General features: G+C 37.9%; 1 protein-coding gene across 1 annotated transcript; it reads left to right on the top strand.

The window, feature by feature from the left end:
- CTSS (cathepsin S) lies at window positions 1-27344 on the top strand. The gene is made up of 9 exons (XM_043457613.1): window positions 1-19; window positions 2111-2205; window positions 3186-3312; window positions 6484-6606; window positions 7490-7639; window positions 11456-11683; window positions 12920-13085; window positions 14345-14447; window positions 26627-27344. The coding sequence occupies exons 3-9, from the start codon at window positions 3187-3189 to the stop codon at window positions 26724-26726; spliced, it is 996 nt and encodes a 331-aa protein (XP_043313548.1). The 5' UTR covers window positions 1-19; window positions 2111-2205; window position 3186; the 3' UTR covers window positions 26727-27344.

The following is a 27344-nucleotide window of genomic DNA, read 5'->3' as shown; positions in this document are numbered from 1 at the left end:
GTCCTCCAAGATGAAAGGGGTAAGGAAGCTCTCTGGGCTGGGAGTGTTCAACATAAACCTGCCATAGTTTGTCATATTAGAAAAGAGTCCATTAAAGAGCACTAATGTCATGCCAAATATAGGGACGCAGGACTCAGAAGCCTTTTTTTTTTTTCAGAAGCCATTTTGAATGTTTTCACTGACCGCAGATGGGAAAATATGAGAAACATTAACTATTAACTATAAAGCTGCATTGAATTGAAGCACATAAAATATGGTTAAACCCATGAATTCATAATGATACAAAAATAACTCAAAGGTTTGCAATGTTCAGACTGTATTTGCAACTCAGAACAAACTATTTTTTTTTTAAAGATAGGGAAATATAAATACTGACATGTTTGAGAATATCAGATGTGATAAAGGTATTGGAATTTTATTTATTTCAGAGTCTTTATCTTTTAGAGATACACACTGGTATATTTACATGTGAAATAATCTGATGTCTAGTATTTGGTTCAAAATAATCTGGGTAAGTGGGAAGGTAAATAAAGCAAGATTGGCCACATATTGATAATTGTTAAAGCAGGATAATGGTCTCATGGGGCTCACTTTACCATATCTCTATGTTTATTTATGTCTAATTGTCCACAATAAAAGTGTTTTTTTTTTAAAAGCTAGATGCCTATAGCTGATTTTGCTGTACAGCAGCAGCTAACACAACATCGTGAAGCAATTATACTCCAGTAAAATTTTGTTTTTTCAATTAAATTTTTTAATAAAAAATGACCATAAGCATGAAAATGTCTACTACAGATAAGAATATTCAACATTGTAATGATCTTGAGTCTCCACAAATTTATAATATGTGTGTTGAACATATTTATGATACATAGGTCTTCTCTAGTGGCTCAGATGGTCAAGAGTCTACTTGCAATGCTGGAGACCCAGGTTTGATTCCCTGGGTTGGGAAGATCCCCTGGAGAAGGGAATGGCAACCCACTCCAGTTTTCTTGCCTGGGAAATCCCATGGACAGAGGAGCCTGGTGGGCCCCCATTCTTGGGGTCACAAAGAGTCAGACAAGACTGAGCAACTAACACACTCACTCACTCATGATATATATAGTAATTCAATATAAATATCAATTTAAATAAACACTCTGACAGAAATTTTCAGAAAGCTTGATAAACTGATTTTTAAAACTCATGTGGAAAAGTTAACAGGCACAAAACATTAAGACAACTTCGATAAAGAAGAATAAACGTAAGAGTGACCTACCCTGTTAGACATCAAAACATATTCAAAGCTATTTGAATTAAAACCCTGTGTTACAGAAATACAGAACAGACTTTTGAACTCTGTGGGAGAAGGTGAGGGTGGGATGTTTCAAAAGAACAGCATGTATACTATCTATGGTGAAACAGATCACCAGCCCAGGTGGGATGCATGAGACAAGTGCTCCGGCCTGATGCACTGGGAAGACCCAGAGGAATCGGGTGGAGAGGGAGGTGGGAGGGGGGATCGGGATGGGGAATAAGTGTAAATCTATGGCTGATTCATATCAATGTATGACAAAACCCACTGAAATGTTGTGAAGCAATTAGCCTCCAACTAATAAAAAAATTAAAAAAAAAAAAACCCTGTGTTATTGAAGGGGCAATAGGAAAGAGAACATATTAGTGAGCTCAGAAACTGACCCATGTATAAATGGAAATTCTCGTCTGGGTGAGAATTAGACCACAGTAGATCATGGATGAGTTGCATTAAAAAGAATAAAGCAGTTTTTCCTAGGAAATCATGGAGGAAACCAGTTCAGGAACTTAATCCTAATCTCTTCATAACTAAAATTTTCCATCTGAAAGTTGCTGTTTTTAGGTAAGTTGAATAATCAAAATGATGAGAGTTTGAAGGGTAAACTTGTACTCATGTTATTTTGCTGAGTTTGCTCTATTGATCTCTTTTATTACTGGGGGCTCTTTTTTGTTGGTTTACTGTACCCACTTTGTCTCCAAAACCATAGTGAGAGAGCTGGAGGTGGCACACTTACTTAGATTTTAAATGAAACTGAAATGAAAGTTCACTTCCTCATTGTGGATGCCTCATGTGACAAGTTCCAATTTCTTTTTAAAGTCACTTTAGCTGAAGTCTCACTGCTGCCTTTGAAAACTTTGACGAGAGCCCACCATCAACATCCTTAGTCTGGGAGCGCCTGCTCGGTCCATCACGTATGTACTGTCTGTTCTTTTTCTCCTCCTTGGTCCTTAAACCTTTCATTGGTGTTTTTAGCTTGCTCTGCCTGCCAGGTTTTACATCGTTTCTTTCAGGAAGTAAACTAAATAATCATTGTCGCTCAATTTGCCTCTTATTTTTTTTGACTAAAAAGAATCCATTTTTGAAGGAAAAAAAAAAAAGAATCCATTTTTGAAAAGTTCAGTGTCGGCTTGAATATCTAAATCCTGAGGCTAACACATAGCTTTCTTTGGACTATAATTTGAAGATTTATATGGTTAAAAATACAGCTGTTTTGAATTTAAAAGAAGTGGAAAAGAAAGTAGAATCCAGTTTGAGGGAGTTAGTCACTGAATTTCTGTTACAGTCTCTTTGTATTAAATAGAGAATTTACATTTTCAAAAATACTTAACGCTTCTTTTAAAGCAGATATTTTGATTTTTAGGGATAAAAAGGTAAAATGATCCAAGGATGTGAAAGTAGTACATGGGAGTTGTCTTTTAACTACCTCTGACGGTTGTGGATATTTGAATAGACCAGTTAAGAAGAGCTTGTGTATTCAAAAATTACCAAGATAAACTGATTTTTTCAAAGTTTTGCCTTCTTCTTAAATATTATTAATATTTTGGAACAGAGAAAAGAGGATTTCCCTTGATTAGATTTGTTGTCAATCCTGTAAAGTCCCTGCTTCCCTTATCTCCACATCCTCCCAAATTTGGATGTAAATTTGGTTTACCAGATATCAGCAAATTTTTTGAAAATTAAATGCTATTTAGAATTGGAAGTGGCATTTCAGACAAAAACCTGCAGTTACTCCCTGTCACTATATAATCCAGAAAGTTTCCTGCATGATTCTGATTTGTAACATTCTGTCTCTTTGACAGCCTCTGCATTGCTGCTTCTTGTTGAGAAAAAAGTACCGTCACATTAGATGCAGCTAATGTTGAGTCTTCCTATGTCATCTTTCCTTTAACAGAATGAAATGGCTGGTGTGGGCACTCCTGCTGGCCTCCTCTGCATTGGCACAAGTGCACAGAGACCCCACTCTGGATCATCACTGGGATCTCTGGAAGAAAACCTATGGGAAACAATACAAAGAAAAGGTAGATGGGCTGCCACTTGAGCAGTTTGCTTTTACTCAAATACCCTACATGTTCTTTTAAAAGAAATATTTATTTATTTGACTGCACCAGATTTGGGGGCTTCCCGGGTGGCTCACAAGAATGCACCTACAAAGCAGGAGACCTGGCTTCAATCCCTGGGTTAGGAAGATCCCTTGGAGAAGGGAATGGCAACTCATTCCAGTATTCTTGCCTGGAAAATTCCGTGGATAGTATAGGAGCCTGGCAGGCTACAGTTAATGGGGTCACAAAGAGTCGGACACAACCGAATGACTATCACCAGGCCTTACTTGCAGGATGTGAACTCTCAGTTGCAGCCTATGTGATCTAGGTCTCTGACTGGGGATCGAACTCTGCCCCACCCCCACCCCCTGCACTGGGAGCATGGAATCTTCACCACTGGACCACCAGGGAAGTCCCTCCCCTATATATTTTGACAAGCAGTGTCTTCAATAAATGTTACACACTCATTTTCTTGCCAGATTCTGTTCTTGGCACTAGAACTTCATCAGGAAACAAAAATTTCCTATTTTTAGGGCACTTATGTTCTAAAAGGAGAGATAGGAAAGAAGTAAATAAATAAGCAGATATATAATGGCGATGAGTTTCAGCAAACTCAGGGAGATAGTGAAGGATAGGGAAGCCTGGTGTGCTGCAGTACATGGGATCGCACAGAGCTGGACATGACTTAGCCACTGAACAACAATATGATGCAAACAGTGGAAAAAAATAAAACAAGACTTAGGGGGTTGGAGGAGGGTCTTGAGTGATGGCTGTGAGGGGTTGGGAGTGATTGTCTTACACCTGTGACAGTATGTTCAGGGAAGACCTCACATAGGAAGGTCCCAGGCCAAGAGGGAAAGAGTGCACATTTGAGGAACTAAAAGACCTGTTGTCAGTCCCTGGCACAGAGAAGCAGTGGCAGATGTTATTTCTTGACTCTCACTTCCCACTTTGTACTTTTGTTTTTATTTCTAAACATACTTCTTAATTGAGTTTAATACTTAGCCCTGGTGCTTCAAATAACTAAGTCCTAAAACTACGATGATTTAGTCGCTAAGTCGTATCCAACTCTTGCAACCCGATGGACTGTAGCCTGCCAGGCTCCTCTGTCCGTGGGATTCTCCAGGCAAGTTTACTGGAGTGGGTTGCTATTTCCTTCTCCTCCTAAAACTATAATATATGAGTTTGTAAGCAAAGATTATGTATAAATTTGTTTATTTGATATATGATTTTTGTATAAAAATGCCCTGAGTTGTTTTCTTAGTAGTGATGAATTTCACCCTCACCCTTTCCCCTTTATGGGGGAATTTCAGGCCTCTCATTTCCATGTTAACCACAGTTAGATGTGCAGTTAGCACCACTATCTGGTTAAATGAATGTTATCTTACTTTTTAATGATTCTAGTCCATCAGGAGGAGTGAAAGTGACTTTTGATTAGTACTCCACTATTAAGATCTATCTCACAGTTCTCTTTTTTTTCCCTTTCCTGTACTTCATTAGATTTATCTTTATTTTATTGTTCACTCTAGTGGTTTGGAAGTATATCTGTATATGTCTTTTACTAGGATAACAGTAAAATCTTGCTTGAAGGCAGAGGGACTGCTTAGACTTACTACCTAGACTTACTGCCTAGAACCAGTGCTTAGGCCTGGGTTCTAACACTCAAAGAAATTAGACAGAAAAGAGTTGTTGCTGACTGCTCACTGGGCTATGGCTTGTTGTAAACTATGGCCTTGTGGGTGGAGGTGAGGGTCAGCAATTCTAAGAGGCACCATGTATATTGAATTCTATGTAAATTAAGCTCCTGGAGGGCAAGAAAATCAATAGCCTGAATATGAATTTATGCTGGATAAAATTAAGATAATAGGACCAAACTTATTTTTAAAAGTATGAATAATGGAATGATATCTACATGAATGAAAAAGAAATTGTGAAATGTATTAGAAATCCAGTTAGAAACCTCAGAAATGAAAAAATAGAGTCATTGAAATAAGAACTCAATAAAAGGGGTAAACTCCAAACTGGAAAGAGCTGGATAGAATCAGATCTGGAAGATAGTACTGAGGCATCCACCAAGAAGGCCGCACACAAAAATAAAATGGGAAAACTATGAAAATGCAAGTAAAAGAGATTAAAGAAAGTTTGAGGCTCCAAATACATCTGATGGAATGATGATGCAGAAGCAATATTTGAAGAGATACCGGTTGAGAATTTTCCAGATACGGAAAAAAGAATGTTCCTGAATCCTCTAGTCAAAAGTGCTTTTCAGTAAAAACTACTACACAGAGGAATATAAAGAAACCCATATCCACAAACATGTAGTGAAGCTGCAAAATATCAAAGAAAAAAAGAAAATCGTATAAGTTACCGAAGTTAGAAACATTACAACAATTAGACTGACAATAGACCTCTAATCTACAATAATAGATACCAGAAGGCAATTCAGAAATACCTTTAAATAACTGAAGAAAAACAGCTATAAATTTATAATCAGACTAAACTATTTTTCAAGAGTGAGGGTAGGGACTTCCCTGGTGGTCCAGTGGCTAAGACTCCCTGCTCCCAATGCAGTGGGCTCCGGTTCAATCCCTGGTCAGAGAACTTGATCCCACATGCCACAACTAAAGATCCCACATGCTCTAACAAAGATCCTGCAGGATCTTCTAAGACCTAAGACAGAGTGCAGCTAAATAAATAAATAATTATATATATGTGTATATATATATATATATTTTTTTAAAGATGTTTTAAAAGGCTTATAATGATTAAGTGAGTTTACCACTTACAAAGAATGTACTTCAACAAATTGCAATTTCTTTTTTTTTTCCCATTTATTTTTATTAGTTGGAGGCTAATTACTTTACAATATTGTAGTGCAATTTCTAAAACAAAAACAAAAACAACTTTCTAGCATATTGAGGAAGTTCATTGTACATATCTAAAATGATATTAATCACCAAGAGAGCAATTATGAGGAAGAGTTAAGACTGGTGTGCAGTTTTTCCCAGTTACATTTATTTATTCATTTTCATTTATTTGCATGCTCCCAGACAGATCCACATTTAATGGAATGCTTCATAATATGTATGTTTTCATTATTGAACACATTTGTGCAGGATTCAGTATAATGACGTTTCTTTTTCATTTTAGAATGAGGAAGTGGCACGGCGTCTCATCTGGGAAAAGAATCTGAAAACTGTTATGCTTCACAATCTGGAGCATTCAATGGGAATGCATTCATATGATCTAGGCATGAACCACCTGGGAGACATGGTAGGTAAATTATAACTAATCCTACATTCATCTTTGGGTAAACTGGATTTCTTTCTCCCCAAAGGCAATTTGGAGGTAAACAACAAAGGAATGTTTTATATGTATATGAACATAAAATTAGAAAATAGAATTTAGGGACATAAGAATTTGCAGATTGCTTATTGATCTACACTGTGACCACGTTCCTTAATATATCCCTTCTTTAGGGGAATATTTTATTTTTATTTTTGTTTGTTTTTGGTGTTTTTTAAGGGGAATATTTTAAACTCACAGACCACCATTAATTTTACTTTTATGAATTCTAGAAAATATTGCCTAAAGACTACTCACAACATTTTAGAATATATCACCATACTTATGTAAATCTAAACTGATAATTTAATATGGTCCACCTGCTTTCTCAATGGGGGAATGTGGGCATTAATATAAAGTAACCTTTCATTAGTTATTAGACTCTGCTCTATCTTAGAAAAAATTTTCACTGTGGCCAAAATTAAGAATCATGGTACCCCTTGGAAGGGAACACCCTAACTGGATTAAATGCAGGAATCTTTTACAGTTCTTTCTCATAAGCAAAACCAGTTTAGTCCACTTTTTAGAGACCCTTCTTATAAAATTCTGCCCTGCTTTGAAAGAAAAATATGCCTCTCTATAACTTTTAGTTTTTTATCTTTTCTTCTTCTCCTTCCCAATGTCTGACTGGGATGCTAACGGCAAAGTGTATGACTAAAGAGACCCGGATAATTCACCTACCAGATAGTTACCTATGTTAATCACAACTACCACTACTTTTTCTCAGTTGTTAAATATATTCACAGTTATAATTTTCAAGATATTGACCAGATGGATATAAGTGAAAGGACATATGTGTATACCTTTGTAGACCAGTGAAGAAGTGATATCTTTGATGAGTTCCTTGAGAGTTCCCAGCCAATGGCCAAGAAATGTCACTTACAAGTCAAACCCTAATCAGAAATTGCCTGATTCTATGGACTGGAGAGAGAAGGGGTGTGTTACTGAAGTGAAATACCAGGTAAGTACCTCAGGTAGAGGTCTCTCTTCCTTAAATACTTAGTCTATCTATATCATTTATCAGTGAATCTCATAGTCCCTTAGGTTATTTTCTAAATATGTTTGCTATTCTTATCTTCCCAACTACACTATGACCTTCTGAAGAGCCTGGACCACACATCATACTTTTTTAATTTCCCATAGTGCTGAGAATACCAACAGTTAGAGTCATATTTGACTAAGCAAAAAACTGTGAACTTAGCAAATGGGTCTTTAAGAAAGACTTTTAGTGTTCTTACTGTCCATCAACTGCACTGGACCCTTCACCAGTCAGTTACTTGAGAAATAGTATCATATGTGTGAGAAAATTTCAATCAAAAAGTTTATTCCTCCATCTCACTTAGGAATTTCAGGATTGATGGAGAGGAAATAACTAAAGCTAAATGTGACCAGTATTGTACCAGTCAAGTTAGTTTTGACTAGGCTTACATTGCTAAGATAAGAAATATGGGCTTTATAAATGTGTTCCTATATTTTTTAAATTTCCTTTAATTTGCTTATTAAAAACAAAGCTACAAAAGTCCTAAATTAATTAGGGATAACTAGACCATTCAGGTATGACCTAAATCAAATCCCTTATGATTATACAGTGGAAGTGAGAAATAGATTTAAGGGACTAGATCTGATAAACAGAGTGCCTGATGAACTATGGACGGAGGTTCATGACATTGTACAGGAGACAGGAATCAGGACCATCCCCATGGAAAAGAAATGCAAAAAAGCAAAATGGCTGTCTGAGGAGTCCTTACAAATAGGTGTGAAAGAAGGGAAGCGAAGAGCAAGGGAGAAAAGGAAAGATATTCCCATTTGAATGCAGAGTTCCAAAGAATAGCAAGGAGAGATAAGAAAGCCTTCCTCAGCGATCAATGCAAAGAAATAAGAAGAAAACAACAGAATGGGAAAGACTAGAGATCTCTTCAAGAAAATTAGGGGTACCAAGGGAACATTTCATGCAAAGATGGGCTGGATAAGGGACAGAAATGGTATGTACCTAACAGAAGCAGAAAATATTAAGAAGAGGTGGCAAGAATACACAGAAGAACTGTACAAAAAAGATCTTCACGACCCAGATAATCACGAAGGTGTGATCACTCACCTAGAGCCAGACATCCTGGAATGTGAAGTCAAGTGAACCTTAGAAAGCATCACTATGAACAAAGCTAGTGGAGGTGATAGAATTCCAGTTTAACTATTTCAAATCCTGAAAGAGAACGCTGTGGAAGTGTGCACTCAGTATGCCAGCAAATTTGGAAAACTCAGCAGTGGCCACAGGACTGGAGAAGGTCAGTTTTCATTCCAATCCCAAAGAAAGGCAATGTCAAAGAATGCTCGAACTACCGCACAATTGCACTCATCTCACACACTAGTAAAGTAATGCTCAAAATTCTCTAAGCCAGGCTTCAGTAATATGTGAACCATGAACTTCCAGATATTCAAGGTGATTTTAGGAAAGGCAGAGGAACCAGAGATCAAATTGCTAACATCTGCTGGATCATCAAAAAAGCAAGAGAGTTCAGAAAAACATCTATTTCTGCTTTATTGACTACGCCAATGCATTTGACTGTGTGGATCACAATAAACTGTGGGAAATTCTGAAAGAGATGGGAATAGCAGACCACCTGACCTGCCTCTTGAGAAACCTGTATGCAGGTCAGGAAGCAACAGTTAGAACTGGACATGGAACAACAGACTGGTTCCAAATAGGAAAAGGAGTACATCAAGGCTGTATATTGTCACCCTGCTTATTTATCTTATATGAAGAGTACATCATGAGAAACGCTGGGCTGGAAGAAGCACAAGCTGGAATCAAGATTGCGGGGAGAAATATCAATAACCTCAGATATGCAGATGACACCACCCTTATGGCAGAAAGTAAAGAGGAACTAAAAAGCCTCTTGATGAAAGTGAAAGAGGAGAGTGAAAAAGTTGGCTTAAAGCTCAACATTCAGAAAACTAAGATCATGGCATCCGGTCCCATCACTTCATGGGAAATAGATGGGGAAACAGTGCAAACAGTGTCAGACTTTATTTTTCTGGGCTCCAAAATCACTGCAGATGGTGATTGCAGCCATGAAATTAAAAGACACTTACTCCTTAGAAGGAAAGTTATGACCAACCTATATAGCATATTAAAAAGCAGAGACATTACTTTGCCAACAAAGATCTGTCTCTTCAAAGCTATGGTTTTTCCAGTGGTCATGTATGGATGTGAGAGTTGGACTGTGAGGAAAGCTGAGCACCGAAGAATTGATGCTTTTGAACTGTGGTGTTGGAGAAGACTCTTGAGAGTCCCTTGGACTGCAAGGAGATCCAACCAGTCCATCCTAAAGGAGATCAGTCTGGGATGTTCATTGGAAGGACTGATGCTGAAGCTGAAACTCCAATATTTTGGCCACCTCATGCAAAGAGTTGACTCATTAGAAAAGACCCTGATGCTGGGAGGGATTAGGGGCAGGAGGAGAAGGGGACGACAGAGGATGAGATGGCTGGATGGCATCACTGACTCGATGGACATGAGCTTGGGTAAACTCTGGGAGTTGGTGATAGACAGGGAGGCCTGGTGTGCTGCGATTCATGGAGTCGCAGAGTCGGACACGACTAAGTGACTGAACTCAACTGAACTGACCCGAAGGATAAAAGGCTTCCTAGGTGGCGGTGCTAGTGGTAACGAACCTGCCTGCCATTGCAGGAGACACAAGAGATGCGGGTTCAATCCCTAGGTTGGAAAGATCCCCTGGAGATGAGCACGGCAATCCACTTCAGTATCCTTGCCTGGAGAATCCCATGGACAGAGGAGCCTTGCAGGCTACAGTCCAGAGGGTTGCAAAGAGTCAGACACGACTGAAGCAACTTAGCACGCAAGGATAAAACATATATATCACCGTGGAGGTCAGGATAAGGGAGAAGAATCAATGTCCTGTGAAGCTGTCCCAAGCCTGTGACCGAAGAAAAATATAAAAATTAGGAAACGAATGATACTGCTAATCTCATAATTCTTTTCCATCTAGATATTTTTCTTTCAACTAGTTTTGAGTTTCTTAGTGGAATTCTCTAAAAGTTTGAGAAGACCCAATAACTGCCCATCTAAGTGTTCACTATAAATATTAATAATTTAATGAGCTCCTTTCTCTGAGTGCTTGCATTTCAGTGAGTGATTTTACTTTAACCAAAAGCAGACTGAACTTGCTTCCTTCCAATAGACAGACAAGTGGAATGAGAGGAGGAGAGGGAGTGCAATTATGATGTGGCTCTGGCCCCTCTGCACCTTTTTAAACTAAAGCAGCTTTCTGTTTTTCTATTTATGCTTCCCAGTAAAATAACTTATGATCAAAAAAATTCTAAAGCTAAAAATGTCCAAAAAATGCTAGTCTTATCTTTCAGGCAACATTTGGCAGAAGGAAGGGTGTTTTAGGTCAAGGGAATCATCCTGGTTCCTCTCAAAAATCCCTTTCCTGTTGGCATCTATCTCCCCTTTTATGGGGTGAAAATAGCTGGTATTTGGTACATGTTCAGTAAATACTGTTTCTTAACATATTTGAATATGGCAATTATGCTGTGAGATCAGCCATTCATAAATATTTACTAAAGTTAGACCTTGTTCCAGAGAATAATCAAGTGTTCGATCTTCATGGCCAGGGTCTAAGGGGAGGGGAGACAGTAGAGGGGGAGCTCTTCCTGAACTGATGGAAGTGCTGACATGTTGGGAGTTGCCCAGTTTGCGTTATGGAAGCCACCCTTACTAACTGTGATTGCCCTCGTGACTTTGTCTCTGTTGTAGGGTGCCTGTGGTGCTTGTTGGGCTTTCAGCGCTGTGGGAGCCCTGGAAGCACAAGTGAAGCTGAAAACAGGAAAGCTGGTGTCTCTGAGTGCACAGAACCTGGTGGACTGCTCAACTGTAAAATATGGGAATAAAGGCTGCAATGGCGGCTTCATGACAGAGGCTTTCCAATATATCATTGACAACAATGGCATCGATTCAGACGCTTCCTATCCCTACAAAGCCATGGTGTGCCCGCAAGTTAACTTTTTGTGCTGCCCCTTGACATTATGTTATCCCTCCAGCTCACTATACCAAACTTATCACCAAGCCAAGTGCTTGAGAAGCAGTGCTGCGTGGTGGGTGTGTATGTGTGTGTGTGTGTGTGTGTGTGTGTGTGTGTGTAGAACGAACCTCAATCAAGAATTCTTAAATTCTCAAGAGTTCTCTTTCTTATGCAGCAGCCTTCTTAATTTATCAGTGGCACAATAATTTAAAACAAGCAGATGGAGTTCATGCTTAAAAATGGATTTTCAGCAAACCTTCCTTAAAATTCTTTGTATATCTGCCTGGTATTTAAACTTTTTTGTCCTGCAGATTCCTGTGCTCAACCTTATTCTCAGGTCATCAACCACACAGTTCTTTTACCTTACTAAAAAGCTAAATAATGCCCTCCTCTGTCTCCAAGTCTCACACACATTTTGTTAAATGATATGACAGAAAATTTAGAAAAGATAAAAATATCATTCAAACCCTCCTACCTTAACCACTATTATTTTGGTTTATTTCTTTCAAGTTCTTTTTCCTATAAGGCATTTTTAAAACCTAGTTGTATACACAACAAACATGAATTTGCAACTTCCCCTTTCTCACTTAAGATATGGTATTTTTAAACCAATATTTGGGCTTCCCTGGTGGCTTAGTGGTAAAGAATCTACCTGTCAATGCAGGAGACATGAGTTCAGGAAGATCCCCTGGAGGAGGGAAAGGCAACCCACTCCAGTATTCTTGCCTGGGAAACCCCGTGGACAGAGGAGCTGCCACCTATAGTCCATGGGGTCACAAAAGAGTCAGCCACGACTTAGCAACTAAACAGTCAAACCAATATTTAATCTGCAGATCATCTTCCAGGCATTATACCATCAAAAAGTTTTTAAAGCTCTAATCTAGAGTCTTAATGTAGTATTTCCCTAACAATCCACCTAGAGTCTGAGAGACTTTACCCTGGCAACTTTTGTACACATGAAGATGTTCACAATTTAAAGCAATAGAGTAGTTCTATATTTCCTCTGTTACTGGTGAAACGTAGAGCTACTAGGATTTGGAAGATTTTATATTTCTTTTTTTTAAAATAAGAAAGTGTCTTAGATACTTGAAAGGACGAATGAGAAAAGAAAACCTATTTGCAATGCAGACTTAGGATACCGTCAATTTATAAAGGAAGTTGAAGTCCACTTCTTTATCTGACTTATCCTTTCCGCACAGGATGGAAGGTGCCGGTATGATGTAAAAAATCGAGCTGCCACGTGTTCAAGGTATATTGAGCTTCCCTTCGGCAGCGAAGAAGCCTTAAAAGAAGCCGTGGCCAATAAAGGACCTGTGTCTGTTGCTATAGACGCGAAGCAGTCTTCTTTCTTCTTCTACAAAACTGGTAAAAACCCAGACATATTACCCTCATGATTTATACTGCCCTCGCACCGGAGGAAAGAATGTTCTCCTTTCCCATCTCTCTGCTTCTGAATGTCTAGATTAGGTTAAATATTTTTACACCCGGTTCTAATTAGTAAAGTAAGACTGGAAAAAATTTACTAAGACTGCATGCCAGGTCCTGTGCTAAATTCTTTCTGCACATTATCTCATTTAATCCCCATGTGTGCTTGGTTGCTCAGTCGTGTCCGACTCTTTGCAATCCCATCAACTATAGCCTTCCAGGCTCCTCTGTCCGTGGAATTTTCCAGGCCAGAATGCTAGAGTAAGGTGCCATTTCCTCCAACCGGGGATCTTCCTGACCCAGGGATTGAACTTTTATCTCTTGCGTGTCCTGCATTGGCAGGTGGATTCTTTACCATTAGTACCACTTGGGAAGCCCCTTAATCTTTATAATAACCCTATTTACAGATGAAAAAAACAAATCTTAGACAGGTTAACCTACCTAAAGTCATACAGTCTGCAGGTGGTCAACTGGGATGAGAAACCGTGCTGCCTGAGTCCAGAGCCTGAGCGCCTAGCCTCCCGGTCCACTGTGGCGTGTAGGTGCAGCACAGCAGATGTACAAGGAGGCCGCCCACTAAACACAGAATATCATATTAAACAAACTAGAAGGTTATCATCTTGTTTTAAAGTGCTTTAGAGCACTTGTCTAATGATCATTTAATTCAGTAAAGGATGAAAATGCATAACAATTTAGGAATATATACAAAGAAATACAACAATATAAGTTAAAAAAACGTTAGGGATCTTCCCCGGTGGTCCAGTGGGAAGAATCTTCTTTGCCATGCAGAAGACATGGGTTTGATCCCTGGTGGGGGAATTAAGATCACACATGCCGTGGAGCAACTAAGCCCTTGAACCACAACTAGAGAGTCTGTGACCCAACAAAAGATCCCATGGGCTACAACTGGGACACAACACAGCCAAATAAATCATTTTTTCTTAATTGGAAAAAGGTGGCAGTTCATCAAAGGAGCTTTCTAAGGGAACTGTGATTAACTTGATGCCAAACTTTGTGAAACCAAAAAGCAAACAATAGAAAAACCCAGTTGTGACAACTATAGCATTGATGGCAAAGAATCATGAACTTTAAATAGTTTAAACATAAGAGTGTATGTTCCTCACAAATATCCAAAACAGGCTAATAAGATAGTGTCACACACCACTTACTCTTTTTCTTTACCCATATGTTATTCTCAGGTGTCTACTATGACCCGTCCTGTACTCAGACTGTGAATCATGGTGTACTAGTGGTTGGCTATGGTAACCTTGATGGGAGAGACTACTGGCTTGTGAAAAACAGGTAATGTCCTCATACTTTGATGTATATTTAATTAAAATTGGTATCTGGACACATACACTTCTCTGTATCTTAATTTCTCCAAACCTAATATGTCCAAGGAACCCAATACCCTCCCCACCATTTTGTTTCTTCTCAGAACTTCCCATCTCACTCAAAGGCAACACAACACAACATGGTTACCCCATTAGATACTACGAATTTGTCTTAGATCCTCCAGGTCTAATCAAGCAATAAGTCAAATTAATTTTATGTCATGTCTGTTCTTGATCCTGCTCCCTCTCCACTTCTTCTGTTTATTACTCTAGTTCAGACATCTCTTGCCTGGTCTAACCCTGTAGCTTTCTAGCTGGTCCCCTTTATTTAAAAAAAATTTTTTTTTCCATTTATTTTTATTAGTTGGAGGCTAATTACTTTACAATATTGTAGTGGTTTTTGCCATATATTGATATGAATCAGCCATGGATTTACATGTATTCCCCATCCCAATCCCCCCTTCCACCTCCCCCTTTACCCCATCCCTCTGGGTCTTCCCAGTGCACCAGCCCTGAGCACTTGTCTAATGCATCCAACCTAGGCTGGTGATCTGTTTCACCCTTGATAATATACATGTTTCGATGCTGTTCTCTCAAAACATCCCACCCTCACCTTCTCCCACAGAGTCCAAAAGTCTGTTCTGTACATCTGTGTCTCTTTTTCTGTTTTGCATATAGGGTTATCGTTACCATCTTTCTAAATTCCATATATATGCGTTAGTATACTGTCTTGGTCTTTATCTTTCTGGCTTACTTCACTTTGTATAATGGGCTCCAGTTTCATCCATCTCATTAGAACTGATTCAAATGAATTCTTTTTAACGGCTGAGTAATATTCCATGGTGTATATGTACCACAGCTTCCTTATCCATTCGTCTGCTGATGGGCATCTAGGTTGCTTCCATGTCCTGGCTATTATAAACAGTGCTGCGATGAACATTGGGGTGCACGTGTCTCTTTCAGATCTGGTTTCCTCGGGTGTGTATGCCCAGAAGTGGGATTGCTGAGTCATATGACAATTCTATTTCCAGTTTTTTAAGAAATCTCCACACTGTTCTCCATAGCGGCTGTACTAGTTTGCATTCCCACCAACAGTGTAAGAGGGTTCCCTTTTCTCCACACCCTCTCCAGCATTTATTGCTTGTAGACTTTTGGATAGCAGCCATCCTGACTGACATGTAATGGTACCTCATTGTGGTTTTGATTTGCATTTCTCTGATAATGAGTGATGTTGAGCATCTTTTCATGTGTTTGTTAGCCATCTGTATGTCTTCTTTGGGGAAATGTCTGTTTAGTTCTTTGGCCCATTTTTTGATTGGGTCATTTATTTTTCTGGAATTGAGCTTCAGGAGTTGCTTGTATATTTTTGAGATTAATCCTTTGTCTGTTGCTTTGTTTGCTATTATTTTCTCCCATTCTGAAGGCTGTCTTTTCACCTTGCTTATATATACCTATGGACACCTTATCTTCAACAAAGGAGGCAAGGATATACAATGGAAAAAAGACAACCTCTTTAACAAGTGGTGCTGGGAAAACTGGTCAACCACTTGTAAAAGAATGAAACTAGAACACTTTCTAACACCATGCACAAAAATAAACTCAAAATGGATTAAAAATCTAAATGTAAGACCAGAAACTATAAAACTCCTAGAGGAGAACATAGGTAAAACACTCTCCGACATAAATCACAGCAGGATCCTCTATGACCCACCTCCCAGAATATTGGAAATAAAAGCACAAATAAACAAATGGGACCTAATGAAACTTAAAAGCTTTTGCACAACAAAGGAAAAAAATTTTTTTAATTAAAAATTATTTTGTGCAATATTTAGAAGTTACTTTCCATTTATAGTTTTTACAAACTATCAGCTATATTCCCCAGTTTGGGTAATACATCCTTGAGTCTATCTTACACCCAATAGTTAGTACCACCCACTCCCCCACACACCCACTGGGAACCACTGCTTTGTTCTCAATATCTGTGAGTCTGCTTCTTTTATGTTATACTCATTTGTTTACTGTATTTTTTAGATTACACATATAAGTGATATCATATGGTATTTATTTTTCTCTGTCTAACTTATTACATTCAGCATAATGTCCTCCAAGTCTACCCATGTTGCGGCAAATGATAAAATTTCACTCTTTTTTATGGTTAAGTAGTATTCCATTATGGAGAAGGCAATAGCAACCCATTCCAGTACTCTTGCCTGGAAAATCCCATAGACGGAGGAGCCTCGTAGGCTGCAGTCCATGGGGTCGCTAAGAGTCGGGCACATCTGAGCGATTTCACTTTCACTTTTCACTTTCATGCATCGGAGAAGGAAATGGCAACCCACTCCAGTACTCTTGCCTGGAGAATCCCAGGGACGGAGGAGCCTAGTGGGCAGCCGTCTATGAGGTCGCACAGAGTCAGACACGACTGAAGTGATTTAGCAGGAGTATTCCATTATACATATATTCTTGATTGCATGGCCCTTTAGGAAATAGTTGAAGTGATTAATATCTTGGTTCATTTAAAAGCTATTCACAGCACTAATCAGTTTGGGTCCAAACCAGAGATGGCTTTTTAAAATGGAGCAATACTTTCACTTCTATATATCTTATTTACTCCCTACAGTAGGTATGCTAAATTTTCTTCTCTACTGAAGTTTCTTCTCGAAGATCATACATCGTTTAGAGTCTTAATTCAAAACCTCTTCTCAACACTTGCTAATTTAATAAGCATTTACTAGGCATCTTACAATGAGATAGACAGTATCTAGGCCTTGGAAATACAAAAATTAGTAAGAAGTTATCCTATTCTGTAAGGGCTCACAGCCCACTCGAGAATTAGAACAACAAAATACAATACATCATGATATAATATGTCTAGATTTTAGAATAAGCTCAAGGGAAAATTATTCTCTATTTTTAGTAATACATTACCATCTTCAGATTATCAAAGCCTTGGTGTCATCTTGTGCTCTTCCTTCTCTCCCTAAACCCACAGCGCTGTCCTTCAGGCTTCTGATAATACTTTATATGGGTTTTCTCTTTTCCTTTGCTAATGACATCTAATTCAGATTCAGTTCTCACTCAGCTGTGGAAATATCTTCTTAAAATATATATCATCCAAACCTATGGTCAAAATTCTAAATAGTCTACCATTTTCATCAAAATAAAGTCTAAACTTCTGGCCAGTCATTCAAGGGTCTCCGCTAAGTGACTTTAAACATAGCCTTCTAGACATTTCTTCCACTATATTTTCATATACCGATACTCACACTCTGGCCACAGTGAACCACTTTCTCATCATTCCCTAAATGTAGAGACACTTAGCTATTTCTCATTTGTTACTTATGCCATTTCATCTTTCTGAAATGCCCTTAAATCCCATTGCTGCCTATAGAAATCCCACTGTCTGTGGTCAAATGGGCACCCTCATACATTCTGGTGGAAGGATTGTAAAAATTTTTACAAAAAATTTTTGAAAGCAAAAATTTGTAAAATTTTTTGTAAAATTTTGTAAAATTGTAAAAATTCTTGAAAGCAATTTGATAATATGAATCAAGAACTTTCTAACTGTTCATATTCTTCATCCAATTATTTCCATTTCTTGGAATGTATATGAAGAAAATAATCCTGAATTTTGGGAAAACTTCATACCTGATTTATGTAAATGTAGCATTTTTTTTCTTTAATAGTGAAAACTAGTAAGCAACCAGAAGTGCCTAAAAATAGGTAGTATTAAGTAAATTATGATATAATGAGCCCATGTATTAGAAATTATATTTATTGAGATCATTATCAATAACTGAATAAAATACTTGGAATATATATTTAAATGGAAAAATACATATAAATACAATATTTATATTCAGTATAAGTATTAAGTTTATAGCTCATTTCTCTGATATACATTATGTTAAAGGACCAGAAAGAGTTATACCAAGTGTTAATGATGGTTGTCTTGGGGACTTCCCTGGCAGTCCAGTGAGTTAAGATTCCGTGTTTCCCCTACAGGGGATGTGGGTTCCAACCCTGGTCAGGGAACTAAGATCCCACATGCCACGCACGGCCAAGGAAAAAAGTGGGATCCTAAATGCCTTGTGGCACAGCAAAAAATAAAAAGGTTGTCTTTGTCTCCCTTTATGTATTTTTGAAATCATCTTTAACAAACCACTTATTATTTAAAAAAAAAAAACTTATTAAAATTCTATTTATTCTTCAAAACCTACCCTGAATGCTATCTCCTCCATACCCCATTCATTAACTCAGAATTGTTTCTCTAACTTCTAAGCTCTAGCAATGCTTTATGAATTCTATTATAGCATTTAGCAAATTGTAGCTTCTGTTATAGCTATTTCTAAAAATCATGCTCCATTCACTAAAATATAAACTCCTCAGTGGTAGAATAGTCTCTTGCTCCTGTTTACATCTTCATTTCATACATTGATTCAACAAACATATATTGAGCACTGACCATGCACCAAGTATAGTGTTAGACAATGAAAAATGTAGCCTTTATCATCCTTCAAGTTTTGTTTTTTTTTGAGGGGGGTGGGGGGGGGAGGCTTTCCTGATAGTTCAGTTGGTAAAGAATACCCCTGCAATGCAGGAGACACCAGTTCAATTCCTAGGTTGGGAAGAGTCCCCTGGAGAAGAGAAAGTCTACCCACTCCAGTATTCTGGCCTGGAAAATTCCATGGACTCTAGAGTCAATGGGGTTGCAAAGAGTCAGACACGACTGAGCGACTCTAAAAAATTAAAAAAAACAAAATCCTTCAAGATGCTCATGCTCTAAAATGTAGAGTCAAGGAAACAGGCTGATACAGGTGACCATCCCAATAGAATGTAGTAAATGCTAAGATGGGGGTATGCATCCATTTCAGTGGAAGTACAGAAGAGTACCTGGCCTAGCCTGGGGAGTCTAGGAAGGCCTTTTAGCCAGATTATTTGACTGAATCTTGAAGGAGGAGAAAGAAATAGCCAGATGAAGAAGGGTAATCAGAACAGAGGAAGGTAAATGTGCCAAAGTCCAGAACTGAGAGAAAGTAAATGAGTTGAGAGAACTGCAGCCTGTTGGAAAGAGATGTGAGATAGGAAGGGAAGAAGTTATGAACAACCACAGCAATTGCTGGCCCAACAAAAACAGATTGGACATAATCATGAATTCCAGGCTCCACAGAGGTTGACTCAAACAAAGCCGTCTTAATATCATCAACCTTGTTCTTAATGCTCTCCTGAAAGGTTAGATTCTATGTGATTTCCAATGATACCAAGTTAACCTTCAGTAAAAGAATGTGGAGTCTTTCTCTAATTGGCCTCTTCTTTTTTTTAATCTTCCTTTTGTTTCTACTTACTCTTTTTGGTATGTATATGACACTGTTCTACGTCCCTCAATTTTTCTCCCTTTCTGGACATGAGTATTTAGCTCCTTTTTATAATACAGTATAGCATAATAAATAAAAGCATTAACTTTGAAGTCAGGGAGACCTTACTTAGAATCCTAGCTCCTTTACTGTCTGTGTGACCTTAGGCAGGTTATTTAACATCTTACTTAATATCTTGAATAAATTTTAGTTTTCCCATTTGTAAAATGGGAATAATAGTCTCAAGATTACTATAAGGATTAAACAAGATAATGTATGTAAAACATTTATCACATAGTATCTGACACAGAATATGTATAATAAATCATAGTTATTATTATTTTTATTATTCCTCCTTTAAATCTTTATTAAGAGAATATGACCTGATACAGAAAACTATGCCCTCAGCAATATCCCAATGTAAATGCAGTTATAAGTTTTACAGAATGCTTTCATAATGTCTAGCAATATAGGTAAATGACTTAATACCAAAATACACTTGAGTAAAAATTATTTTATGGGAGCCAAAATAATGCAAAATACCTGATTATAAACCCTCTGATGGTTTGACTGAATCCAGGAATAAAACTAGAGCATATAAGTGAAGAATGATGAACTACATATTTCTTCAGGGACCTCTCCCTAAATATTAGGCACTAGAGACTTTTGAGGTTAAACTACCTAAGAAGATCCTTAGTTATTTGGATAGTCTATGTTGCCAATGATGGGCAGATCTATAAATTTAGAAAGCTAGCTGAACTAGAGATACAACTGCCAAGGACTTAGAAAAATTTAGGAGCCTGACAAGGACATATTTGGTCAGACTGCCCTCAAGATGGACCAAGATTGTCTTTGCAAAAAAAGGGAGGAGTTTTATTTAATATGCAGATCAATGAGAAATGAAGGCTCCACAGTTATTGGGCATAAAACAACTTTGACCTGAGGAAAAAATTAAAGGTATTAACTATGTGCCCAATAGATCTTTATTCACACACACATACATGTGTGAAACACACACGTATTCACATACACACACTCATGTAAACATACACACCAAAAACTAAGTACCCAGGATACCTGGTGACCTCTCTAAGATAAACAGTTGTGAAATAGATGGGCCTCTAGGTAATACAGTAAGTTGATGGAGTGGGTTGGGAGTGGGTACAGAAATGACTCCTCTTTATCCTTAAGTTATTAAAATATAAGCTAGAAAAAAAAGAATACTCCATTTTCCCTCACTGAAAACTTATCTGATCTTTCAAGAGATCCTGACTTTTAATGTAGAGTTAGGGTACATGTTTTACATGAAACACTATAAGAATCTATATTAAATTCATACATACTGCCTCTTCTTAATGGAATCAAAGGCTGAAATAAGATTTAAAAAGAAAAAAGTTTTAACCTAGTGATTTTTCTTAGAAATTTCTATATAAAGAGATTAAGAATGTGCTTATTGATTTATAACTCAAGACAGATATTTATTACACCACTTCACTGAAATCACTCTTGCCCAGATTGCCACTTACCTCCATCTTGCCTCATTAAACAGTTTTCAAGTCTCATCTTACCTGCTCTCTTAACATTTGATGTATAATTTCTCTCTCCATTTTGAAACACTTTATTTAACTTCCAGAGGACTGCATTCTTCTGGCTTTCCTTCTACTCTACTTCACAGTCTCTTGAGTTCCTTAGTTCCTTTTTTCACTTCTTACTTCTAAACATTAGACCTCAGTTCCCCATCTCTCTCAGCTCACTCCTTAGGTGATCTCATTTAGTCTCATGGTTTTAAACATCATGTATGTGCTGGGGGACTCTTACCTTTATAACTTGAGTGTTAGACTCCATGTCCAACTGTCTACCCTTTGACCTCTCCACCTGTGTGTCTCTAGACCATGTTCAAAATAGAACCCTTGACCCCCTGCTACTGCCCCAATTTCCTCCATCTTGGTAAATGCAACAGCATTTACTCCAGGCCAAACCTTAGAGCCATCTTTTCTTTCTTCATATGATACCCTGCATCTAATCTATCAGCAAATCCCGTCCTTTCTACCGTCACTAAATTACCCCAAATCTTATTACTTCTCAATAGCGCTACTGTTACCACTCTAGTTCAAGCCACTGCACATCTCTCTTGGTCTACTGCAGTAATCTCCCAACCGATGGTCACTTTCCCTCTCTTTTGCCTATAGTCAATCCTCTACATAGTAGCCCGAATGATCTTTTTTAAATTAAAAAAACCAGATTTTATTACTCTTCTACTCTAACCCCTCTCATGGCTTCCTTCACGCTTGGAATAAAACCCATGGTAAGTAAAGCATGGCATTATCTGGTCTCAACCTGCCTCTCCAACTCCTTTCTCCTCTCTCACTCAGCTTTGGGTACATTAGGCTTGTTGCTGTTTCTCAGACATACCAAGAGTATTCCCAGCTCTTTTCCCAGGTCTTTGCATCACTTGTTCCTTCACTTTACTTAGGTCTTTGCTCAAATATTTCCTCAGATAAGCATTCTCTGACTATACTATCTAAAATGTAGCCCTGGGGAATTCCACAGCAGCCCAGGGGTTAGGACTTGGTGCTTTCACTTCTGGCCCACGTTTGATACCTGGCCAGGGAGCTAAGGTCCTGCAAGCTATGTGGCACAGCCAAAGAATAAAATAAAATATAGCCCTGACTCCCAACACTCTGCATCCCCTTACCATTTATTTTTCTTTATACTGAAAGAAGGTGACAGTTTTAGTCACTCAGTCATGTCCAACTCTTTGGGACCCTATGGACTATAGCCCACCAGGCTCGTCTGTCGATGGAATTCTCTAGGCAAGAATACTGGAGTAGGTAGCCATTCCCTTCTCCAGGTTCTTTATAGTACTTATTACCATATTACATATTTCTTTGGTTATTGTATGTTTCCCCTGTAGAATGTATATAGGCTTTAAAAAGACTGTCTGCCTTGTTTACCTCCATAATCCTAATGCCCAGAGTAGTGTCTGGCACAGCCTAGAAAGTTCAAGGCTGTAATTTGTTAGAAAGGAAATCGGCATATATTTTAGAAGGAATTTCTGATAAGTTAGTGTCTGTAATATTCAGGGAGAAAGTAGAGGGACCAAACACCCTGTTTTGTTACCAACCAAGACGTTTCCCAGGCCACAAGACTTTATTATTTTTTAAATGCTGTTTCTTTATTATTACTTCTTTATTTCATGTCTGGCTGTGCTGGGTCTTCGTTGCTTTACGCGGGCTCTCTCTGCTTGCAGTGAGCGGGGGCTGCTCTTCCTTGCGGTGTGCAGGGTTCTCGCTGCAGTGCCTTCTCTTGTGGAGCACAGGCTCTAGGGCACCTGAGCTTCAGTAGTTGCAGCACACAGGCTTAGTTGCTCTGCAGCATGTGGAATATTCCAAGACCAGGGATCAAACCCATGTCCCCTGCATTGGTCAGTGGATTCTTATCCACTGCACCACCAGGGAAGTCCATAGGACTTTATTTTTAAAATCAGGACAATCCTAGGCAAAATGGAACTGTTAGTCACCCTAGGAAAAGCACTACATATTTTTAAAGGGGATGGACTCACCTTTGAGTCCAATCAGATGGGCTTATACTTGGATAAAAACAAAAATAGCCATCTCTGCTTGTTGAGCATTTACTACAGACACTGTGCAAGCACTTTAAATACATTTTCTCATTTAATTTTTAAGGTAATCTATGAGATAGGCATTTTATCCCCAAAGCACAGAATAGGAAGCTCCTGATTCTGAGAGAATTAAGAAACTTGCCCAAAGTTGAACAGTTTGAGTGAAAGGTCTATAGAGTTAATAAAAGTAAACAACTTGGTAAGAACTGGAATGAACATTTGGAACTGATCTTGCACAGTTCTGAAGACAAGAATTTGTCCTCAAATATTTATCTAGCTTGAGGTTTTTAATCAGTTGTATTTTTAAAAGCAGATTTAGCAGTACTCAGCCAAAAAGAGGTCTGGGATGTTCTACAAAGTTGGGCCAGTTGACCTTCTCTGGGACTGGGACTGAATTGAATTGAATATTGAATGGGGTCTGGGATATTGAATGGGATCAGGGACAGCTCGATCTCACTGACTAAGTTCATATTACTAGTCATAAGAACCTCCACTCAATTTTCATTACCAGAACTTAGGTCTAAACTCAGTTTTTCTAAAATTTTTACCTATTTTTTGCAGTAAAAAGATCCTGGATGTTCTGGTTTGAATTTCATTCCCTATACTACCTCACTAACAGAAAGAATGTAGAAAAAAGGATAGTTTAAAAGTTAGTGTATTCTTTGACATAAAAGCCTAGATTTGAACCCTTGCTTTGCAATTAACCACCTGCATGACTTTGGGCAAGCCACTTTACCTCTGCCTGTTTTTTTCTTTAGTAAAAAGAAGATAATACCTACCTCATAGGATGATGATTAAATGAGATAATATATGTTAAGCTACTTAGCACAGAGTAAGTGCTCAATAAGTGGTGGCTATTGATACTAATAATAGCTTAGCCAGAGTTTATTATTGCTTTTGCTTATCAAACTGGATACTGAAAAACCTGCCTCCATTGATGAGAGGTGACAGTGGAGTTTGGATTTTATTCTCAATGTGTTAGGGAGGCATTCAAGAATTGTAAACGGGAATGGCAATAAATGAAAGGAATCAAAAAAGGAGCCCAGTGAGTTCTCTGGAAGTCCAGTGGTTAGGACTTGGTGTTTTCACTGCAGGGCCCTGGTTGAATCCTTGATCAGAGAACTAAGATCCTCCAAGCCATGTGTATGACGTGGGTGCTCAGTCGCTTAGACGTGTCCGACTCTTTGGGACCCTTTAGACTGTAGCCCTCCAGCCTCCTGTGTCCATGGGATTTCACAGGCAAGAATACTGGAGTGGGTTTCCATTTCCTACTCCAGAGGCTCTTCCTGACCCAGGGATCAAACCTGTGTCTCCTGCATCTCCTGCTTGGGCAGGCAGACTCTTTACCACTGAGCCACCAGAGAAGCCTGTGGTGAGGCAAAAAAAAAAAAAAAAAAAAAAGCCCATAAGAGAGTTTAAGAAAGAGTGATCAGAGAGAGAAGAGAAAATCAGGATACAGTAGTATTTTAAAGCCAAGAGGGAAGTGAGGTGAGAGTAGTGAAAGTGAAAATCACAGTTGTGTCTTACTCTTTGTGACCCCATGGACTATATAGTTCTCTAGGCCAGAATACTGGAGTGGGTAGCCTTTCCTTTCTCCAAGGGTTCTTCCCAACCCAGGAATTGAACCCAGGTCTCCCGCATTGCAGGCGGATTCTTTACCAGCTGAGCCACAGGGAACTCTGAGGTGAGAGTAGACAACTGTGTTAAATGGTACGAGAGAGGAAGAAATAATGCCTGAAGATTGTCCAGTGAATGGCTGATACATAGAACATTTAAGGCCTATTGAAGAACAGCCATTTTAAAGTGGCATACTTTTTATGCCACTTTTCTTTTTCCAATAAGCCAGCATGTCTTAGTCCCTCCACTGCAGGCAAAAACACAACCTTCCTTTGAGTCCTGAGCAAAAATTTGCAACAACTTCCCTTTACCTAGGGAGTTAAACAAGTTCCTCAGTCTGCAGTTCTATGCTCTGTACAACATGGCCCCAAACCAACCTTCTATCTTCTTTTCCCACTGGTTTCCTAAGGACGTTTAATTTTCCTTCCAACTGAATTTCTTGCTGCTCTTCAAATAAAATCACAGTATTTTATGCTCTTATTTGTATGCTAGTTATAGCACAATTCATACAGAGTATGAATACTGCCGCATATTATAATTATCTGTATAATTATATAATTATAAAATCTCAGAATAATAAAGAACCTCACAAGTCATTTCTCTTGCAAGGATTTTGTCAGTTTTTTCACTAGTATGTGAAAAAGGGAGAAGAAATATTTTGGTGAATCTTTCATAAATCTAAATTTATTTGATTCAAAGGACTATCCTTAGATTGGAGATTATGTCCCCTTAAGTTTTGTTTTTGGTGTTAAAATTTCCTTTCTTTTACAATATGATGGTGATAATAAAGAGTTTTTCTTTTTAATGTTTAGTACTTGCTAATTTAAAAACTGGTAACTTTATGTCAATCTGCAAAAGTTTTTGAAATTCTTAAAGTCCATGAAATGTTTAAGTCATGAACCATTGATCTCCTCTAACCCTTATCTGACCCAGAAATTCCCCCTCTAGCAACATCTCTAACAAGTTATGTAAACCTCTGATTGAACACTTCCAGTGCCAGGGAGCTCATCTCCTCCCAAGGTAGCATATTCCATTTTTTTTTAATAGCTTTAACTATGAACAAGTCTTAGCTCCACTTCAAAAAGGTGTTTGAGAGCTACTCTTTTAGAGAACCCCTGTCCTATGCCTTTTCCCTTAGTGGTCTCTCAAAATATTTCTACATGACACTCTGAAGAAATTGAAGTTTGATAGGAAATCATCGCCTGTGATCCTATTATACAAAAATACTTCAAGATGGAGCCTTGGAAAATATAATAAAACTCATTCTCTGCAGAAGCAGGAGGATTTATAGGTTTGTGATGAAACATATTATTTTCCTAGGTATTAAATTAGGTATTAATCTATTCATCAATATAGCATTAAAACCTATCAAACCATCCTGTGAAAAATTGCCTGAAAGCACTGGGGAAATTATTATATGTTGTGTTGTTCTAATTTTGCTTTATAGGTTCTCTTATATAATCACTTTAGGAGAAAAGCACTCTAAGACTGAAAATTGATAATGTGATTTGATTATATTTATTTGTAATTTTGTGTTACTTTTTTTTTCTAAAGCTGGGGCCTCAACTTTGGTGACCGAGGATATATACGGATGGCAAGAAATAGTGGAAATCACTGTGGGATTGCTAATTATGCTTCTTATCCAGAAATCTAGAGGACCTCTTTGTTTTATAACAATTCAAGAAAAAAGAAACACTTTCTCACAATTTAATTTTACCTGCTGTGACAGTAGAAATAAGTATGATATGATCAATTTATATTTACTGTACTAACAAAGTATAGTTTGATTCATGTACTTTTTTTAGCTTTGCAGATCTTGGGGAAAAGTTTGCTAAGTAAATTAATAATGTACAATAGATATATTTGTATGAAAGTTAGTCAACTAAGACAATCTGTCATGTTTATCACTCTTATTTGTCCTTTTAAAGTTTCCTAATATGCTCTTGAAACTTGATGGCATATAGATGCTTAATAAATATATATCTTTTCAACTCTGTATCATTACCATATACCATTCTCTTTTATTCTTAAGTAACTATTATAATCTGTTATGAGAATATAAATTGTAATATGCTGGTGATGTGCTATGGCAACTTTATGGAAGAAACTATTAGATTATTAATGTCCTCAGATTGTATCTTTGCACATAAAAGGATCAGTAAATATTTTAAAATCAGTGATGTCAAAGAAGACAAATGCTAAGGAGACAATCTATTTTCAAGCACTTTGTAAGAATTATTTTATTGATCAACAATAAATATACTAATTCAAA

The sequence above is a fragment of the Cervus canadensis genome, chromosome 2 (genome assembly GCF_019320065.1).
Source record: "Cervus canadensis isolate Bull #8, Minnesota chromosome 2, ASM1932006v1, whole genome shotgun sequence".
Lineage (NCBI taxonomy): Eukaryota > Metazoa > Chordata > Mammalia > Artiodactyla > Cervidae > Cervus > Cervus canadensis.
Note: the sequence above shows the minus strand (reverse complement) of the source record. Positions and strands in the feature narration are given on the sequence as shown.

Bases quoted from the DNA above. Each gene is read 5' to 3' on its own strand.
- CTSS (XM_043457613.1), top strand. From the start codon at position 3,187: ATGAAATGGCTGGTGTGGGCACTCCTGCTGGCCTCCTCTGCATTGGCA. The intron at 3,313-6,483 runs GTAGATGGGCTG...TTTTCATTTTAG, and splicing joins GGAAACAATACAAAGAAAAG to AATGAGGAAGTGGCACGGCG. The intron at 13,086-14,344 runs GTAAAAACCCAG...TGTTATTCTCAG, and splicing joins TTTCTTCTTCTACAAAACTG to GTGTCTACTATGACCCGTCC.